Below are 6,213 nucleotides of genomic sequence, written 5' to 3' on the forward strand. Positions count from 1 at the left end.
TTTTCTACAGTTATTAGTTGGCTTAACAAGCAACTGAATGAAAGGCAGCTGTCCAGAGAGCCACCTGAATCTTTAGGGAGTCCTTCAGTTTTATCCACCACAGCAGGACAGAGGGTAAGAGAGATTTCTTGACAGTGCTAGCCATACTAAGCCAAACTTATTCATGGGCTCTTTCTTAACTTTATTCTTCCAACATACACACTATTCTAAGCATTAACAGTGTTATTGTACTTTGCATCAAATATAATATGCAACTGTTTTGAGCCTAAGGTGCAGTATGTAATAATTTTTGTTCAAAATGTTCAAAAAATTTGCTCAAATTGTCAAGTTATGTAAAAGTTATGTAATGTATGTTTTGTGTTGAAGACATATACATCGATCAGACATAACATTCTGACCACCTGCCTAATATTGTGTTGGTCCCCTTTTGCTGCCACAACAACCCTGACCCTTTGAGGCATGGACTCCACTAGAATCCCTGAAGGTGTGCTGTGGTATTTGGCACCAAGATGTTAACAGCAGATCCTTTAAGTCCTCTAAGTTGCGAGGTGGGGCCTCCATGGATCAGACTTGTTTGTCCAGCACATCCCACAGATGCTCGAGTGGATTGAGATCTGGGGAATTTGGAGGCCAAGTCATCACCTCAAACTCCTTGTTGTGCTCCTCAAACCATTCCTGCCAATTTTTGCTTTGCTGAAAGAGGCCACAGCCATCAGGGAATACCGTTTTCATGAAAGAGTGTACATGGTCTGCACCAAAGCTTTGGTACGTGTTATCTGTCAGAGTAGCATCTACATGGATGGCAGGACCCAAGGTTTCCCAGCAGAACATTGCCCAAAGCATCACTCTGCCTCCGCTGGCTTGCCTTCTTCCCATAGTGCATCCTGGTGCCATGTTTTCCCCAGCTAAGTGATGTACATGCACCCGACCATCCATATGATGTAAAAGAAAACGTGATTCATCAGTCCAGGCCACCTTCTTCCATTGCGCCGTGGTCCAGTTTTGATGCTCACTTGCCCATTGTTGGTTCTTTCGGCAGTGGACAGGGGTCAGCAGGGGCCAGCCTTCACTCCCCCAGTGCATCAATGAGCCTTGGCCCATGACCCTGTCACCCGTTCACCACTGTTCCTTCCTTGCACCACTTTTGATAGATACTGACCACTGCAGACTGAGAACACCCCACAACAGCTGCAGTTTTGGAGATGCTCTGACCCAGTTGTCCAGCCATCACAATTTGGCCCTTGTCAAACTCGCTCAAATCCTTACACTTGCATATTTTTCCTGCTTCCAACACATCAACTTTGAGGACAACATGTTCACTTGCTGCCTAATATGCCCCACCCACTAACAGGTGTCATAATGAACACAGGGTGTTATTCACTTCACCTGTCAGTGGTCATAATGTTATGCCTGATATTACATACAACTTTTCACCTTTTACCAGCTATTAACACTGACTGGAATTTCTCCTGTATTTTTCCAGGCAGACTTCTATCCTCAGACAGGCAAACCTGCTCTGTCTCCTGTGGCGACTGCTGATGTCACACCTGCTGAGCAGCAAACAATGCAGCCAGCTAACAGACAGTTGTGAGTCCAGATGACCTCCTCCTCCAAGTATTTTCGTTTTTTATACAGTATAAGCTGGTGTAGGTATATACTGTGTGGAATACATTCAGTCTAAAGAGAACTCAGCATCTGAATGAGAATTATGTTTAAAACTTTGTCAAGTCTGCTTTTATTTTGTCTGTACAGGAATTTTGGGCCATAGAAAGACACATGTTTAATTTTCCCTGTGCACGTGTTTTCTTGTTCTCAGTGGTCTGGATTCCAAGTACTTTGGGAGGAGAGATGATAGCATCCCAATCAGTGGTCTGTTGTCTAATCATCTTAACAGAGGTAAAACGACAATCATTTAGAGCACTGCTTGGACTGTAAGCTATTGCATATGTTTGGGGTCTCATGGTGTGTGACAGTAAGCAGAGCTAACGGATCGTAACTGGGAAGTAGCAGTCTAGGAAGTCTAATTGACCGGGTATCAGATCGGTGCATTGACTCACATACCTGCATTTTTGGCATTTATACTGGTATCGAAATTGAAACAACAACAATTAAAAAGTGATTTTAAAATGCCTTTATTATATGTTTAAAACAAATAGTCCACATCTGAATGTGAATTAATCAACATGGGCATTTAAGATGCTGAGAAATACCTGTCAGCATTAAGGAATATTCATAAGTGTATAGAAAAAAAATCCTTGAAATGTTTAATTTCAGTGCATCAATATTTTTGGATAAAGAATTTGTCCTGTTTCAAAAAATTTAACCACTGGCCTTTAAGAAATGTCTCCATATTTGGTAGAATTGTGTTGTTCATGTCAGAGGAGATTCCATGTTTAATATACCCCATAATTTTTTATTTATTATGCCAAATGCAGTCAAATGTGCCAAATGTGCCTAGAAAAATTAATCCTACTGTATTTGTAAATTCCCCTGCAGTTAGTAGTGATTTAAAAAAAAAGTGGTTTAGGAGCTAAAGATTTTGACTCATGTGTTGGGAAAATCAGAAAAAAAAAACACTTACTGTACAAAATCATGCCGGGCCAGACACGTTAACTGTAATTATGAGCTGACCACGTTTTCAGTAATGACTAATCTAACACGTTAATATTTACAAACCAGTAATCAGATCAATGAACTTGTTCAAATCACTGTGCGTTACTATTATTTTTGTGATTTTCCTCAGTAAAAATATATATTTTTGCTTTCTTCTTGCATCTCAGGGAGTGATGTCACGTGTGCAACAAGTCACAAAAACAAAACACAAATGCTTGATCAAGGGCCTGGCCTGAGGATAGTGGAGGGAAATAACGACCTGACCGATCGATATTTCGGGCTCGGGCTCGGCCAGACTCTCTTGAGAGAATCTAAACTCTAATAGGGATCAATAGACGACCGATGCGTGGAGGAAGGTTGCTCTAGTCATTGGTTTGCCTGCTGAGCTTTTAATTGTGTGATAGGTTTGTAAGAGAAGAGAAATTACTGCATACTAGCATTGCAACGTATTTATGAATTGACTTTCCATCAAGTAACTTTCCGTGCTGTGCTACAGCAGTAGTGCGTGGTAGTGTTTAACATGAGTGGTGTGCGGGCCCTTTAAATTTAGAGACAAGAACCAACAGGATGACAAAAGCGACTTAGATGGAGTGGACAGGGCGGACAAGACGTACTGTCGCACAGTTATTGACACTTGTAGTTACAGTTTTTAAAAAATCATTTGTAATGCCGTTAGTGAACATGATAATAATGATAGTAATAATAATGATGATAAGAAGAAGAAATGGTAATAAAACGCTTTAGGCTGGTGACTCTGTCTGAGCCACCCTCTGGAGTTATGAAAACGTTTGAATCACCCGGGTTGGAAAAATTCTTCACAGCTGAAAACTAATTCAAGCAATAGTATAATGATAATATTATTGTAGCTTTATCTTTATCTGCAGCAGGGCAGAAATATCAGGTGTTACGCTATGCAGCAATCAAATGTTGATTTGTTATAGAATTTAAAGAACTGACATGGTATATGATCGTAAGAATAAGAGGTTCACAACATTTCCTTTTTTTACATTTTTCTCTCTTTAGAGTTCCCTCAGCTGACAAAGCCCTCTGTGACTTCTGCTTACTTCTCTGCATGATGCAGACCAACATACAAAACGAGGTGGAAGTCAAACCAACCAAACCTCCCTATCTACGGCATGTTATGAGCCCGGGTCCAAAACTGTTTCTGGCCTGCTTTATTGAACAAACTTGAGTTGTTGCTTTTTTAAATATATGTATGTGCCAATTGTCTACACCTCAAGCATCTAGTTTGTGTTTCAATTTAAATCTCTTAAACTTTATTTCCTGGTAGTTTCCATGGATCATGATGAATGTATAAATGTATTTAAGTTATTCTGTTTTTCCTGATACAGTATGTTCAATTTGATTAAGTGTTTAGTTTATGTTTTTGTTTCTGTAGTATTTCAGTAATGAATAATAAACAGCATTTCCATGCTCAGTGGTATTCACAGTATTCTTCAGGATAATCTGCTGGGTTTTTGTGCCTCTTCAAGGGTATTATGTTTTCATGTTGTCCATGCCATTCTTATGAAGGCCATATCTCAAGACTGCCTCAAGGGAATTTCTTCAAATTGATACAAATATTGTCCTGAACTCGAGGATTATCAGATTATGTTTGGATGGCCAGAGGTCTAGGTCACTGTGACCTCAAAGAACACATTTGTTGGCCATAACTCAAGAATTTGTACAATAATTACAATGACATTTTACACAAATGTCTAATAGGAAAACATGATGATTTCATAGATAACATCATGAAATTTAGTTAAAAATGTTCCTGCAATTGATTGTCATAGCTTCAGAACAGCATTTTTTGTGAGGCACAGTGATCTCACTCCAAGGAATATTAAACATGTCATGTTATTGGTTTTGTTCTTCTAGTTTACCATTTCATTCACAAAACCTCTAATGGTAAAGTTTCAATTCTTATCATTGAGCATCAGCAAGAACCATGGCTGGTCAAAATCCTTTGGCCAGTCAGAGCTACTGCTGCTCCATGGGTGGGAGTTCATTTTGATTTGAGGTGGCATACAAATGAAAACAAACATGATGTGCTCACTGCATGTTAATTGGGAGAACTGAAGAAAGACTAAACTGTGAGAAAGTCATACAGATAAATGGCACAAGAACAATAAACAAACAAAGTTTTGCCTCCACTAAGGAAGTTAACTTTTCAGTTGAGCTGATTGGTTTGTTTGCCAGCAGAATTACACAGCTACTGAACTGCAGTTCCTCAAATGGCCACTTGAGGCTGGCTCAACAAGCAAGTTCCCAAATTAGCGCATGTTAAAGTGTCCAACTTTACAGCAGAAATAAACATGTTGTAAACATGGTATGGTCTGTAACTCTGGGGGGACATTTTTATCAAACTGATATCATTGTATTAAAACTTAAAATTACACATAACTAGAGTCGTGGTCGCCTCACCTCACCTCAGCATAACCACAAAACTGAAGCCATATTTTTAAAGGTGGTTAGAACTCAGTGAGAAAATGTAACATGGACAACCCAGCCCCTCATGTTGATGATGTCCTGTGAGTGTCCTGTCCTGTCCAGTGTCCAAATATACTGTATATGGACATAACTTCTACATGTGTACTCTTACTTTTGTAATCTGTTCGGGCTAACACTGGCTTTCAATGTGTATTTAATACATGTCGTTTTATTGAGTAACCTTAACATGGTTTCATCTCTCTTTACCACTCCTGGTTCTCTTCAGCAGAGAAAAGCTCGATTGATCTATGTGGTCTATGATATGGTCTGTGCCTGACAGTGGAATAATCTTACCCAAATATTCAAGTAAGTGTGACATTATTTGTGGCATGGAGCATCCTGACTGGTCTGTGGCTATGCAGCCCCATACCCAACACACTGTGACACCCTGTGTGTTCTGGCACCTTTCTATCAGAACCAGCATGAACTTCTTCAGCAATTTGAGCAACAGTAACTTGTCTATTGGATCGGACCACACGGGCCAGTCTTCGTTCCCCACATGCTTGCCCAATTTTCCTGCTTCCCACACATTATCTATGAGGGCAACACATTCACTTGCTGCGTAATATATCCCACCCAATAACAGGTGCCATAATGAACAGATAATCAGTGTTATTCACTTCACCTGTCAGTGGTCTTGCGTATACATAATACGTGTATATATATATATACACGTATATCCATATCCACATCCATATATATATGTATATATATACATATATATGTGTATATATGTATGTGTATATGTATATATGCATATGTGTGTATATATGTATATGTGTGTATATCCATATCCACATCCATATATATATGTATATGTAAATATGTGTATATGTATATGTATATATATATATATATATATATTGTGTGTGTGTGTGTGTGTGTACACACACTACTGGGTATCTTGTGAATTATCTCTAAACTATTGTGATAATCTTATCCATAATACTGCTGAAAAAATTGTATGATTTATTTATTATATTTTGTATAATTAAATTTAATATACAAAATGAGTTAACAAAATGTGGTAAAAAGTACAATTTATGCCTCTGTAGTGTAGTAATGTGGGGGCAGATAAGCGCAGATAATGGAAATACCCTGCTGGAC

General features: G+C 38.8%; 1 protein-coding gene across 2 annotated transcripts in view; it reads left to right on the top strand.

The window, feature by feature from the left end:
* Nucleotides 1-4,066, top strand: part of sass6 (SAS-6 centriolar assembly protein) — a 32,691-nt gene extending 28,625 nt beyond the window's left edge. For both annotated transcript variants that reach the window (XM_037115489.1, XM_037115490.1), the window contains 4 exons: nt 11-114; nt 1,484-1,587; nt 1,817-1,896; nt 3,637-4,066. In XM_037115489.1, the coding sequence (XP_036971384.1) occupies nt 11-114; nt 1,484-1,587; nt 1,817-1,896; nt 3,637-3,689 (341 nt within the window). In that variant the 3' untranslated portion in view covers nt 3,690-4,066. The remainder of the gene's footprint in view (nt 1-10; nt 115-1,483; nt 1,588-1,816; nt 1,897-3,636) is intronic.
* The last annotated feature ends 2,147 nt before the right edge of the window (nt 4,067-6,213 follow it).

The sequence above is a fragment of the Acanthopagrus latus genome, chromosome 11, assembly GCF_904848185.1.
Source record: "Acanthopagrus latus isolate v.2019 chromosome 11, fAcaLat1.1, whole genome shotgun sequence".
In the NCBI taxonomy this organism is placed as follows: domain Eukaryota; kingdom Metazoa; phylum Chordata; class Actinopteri; order Spariformes; family Sparidae; genus Acanthopagrus; species Acanthopagrus latus.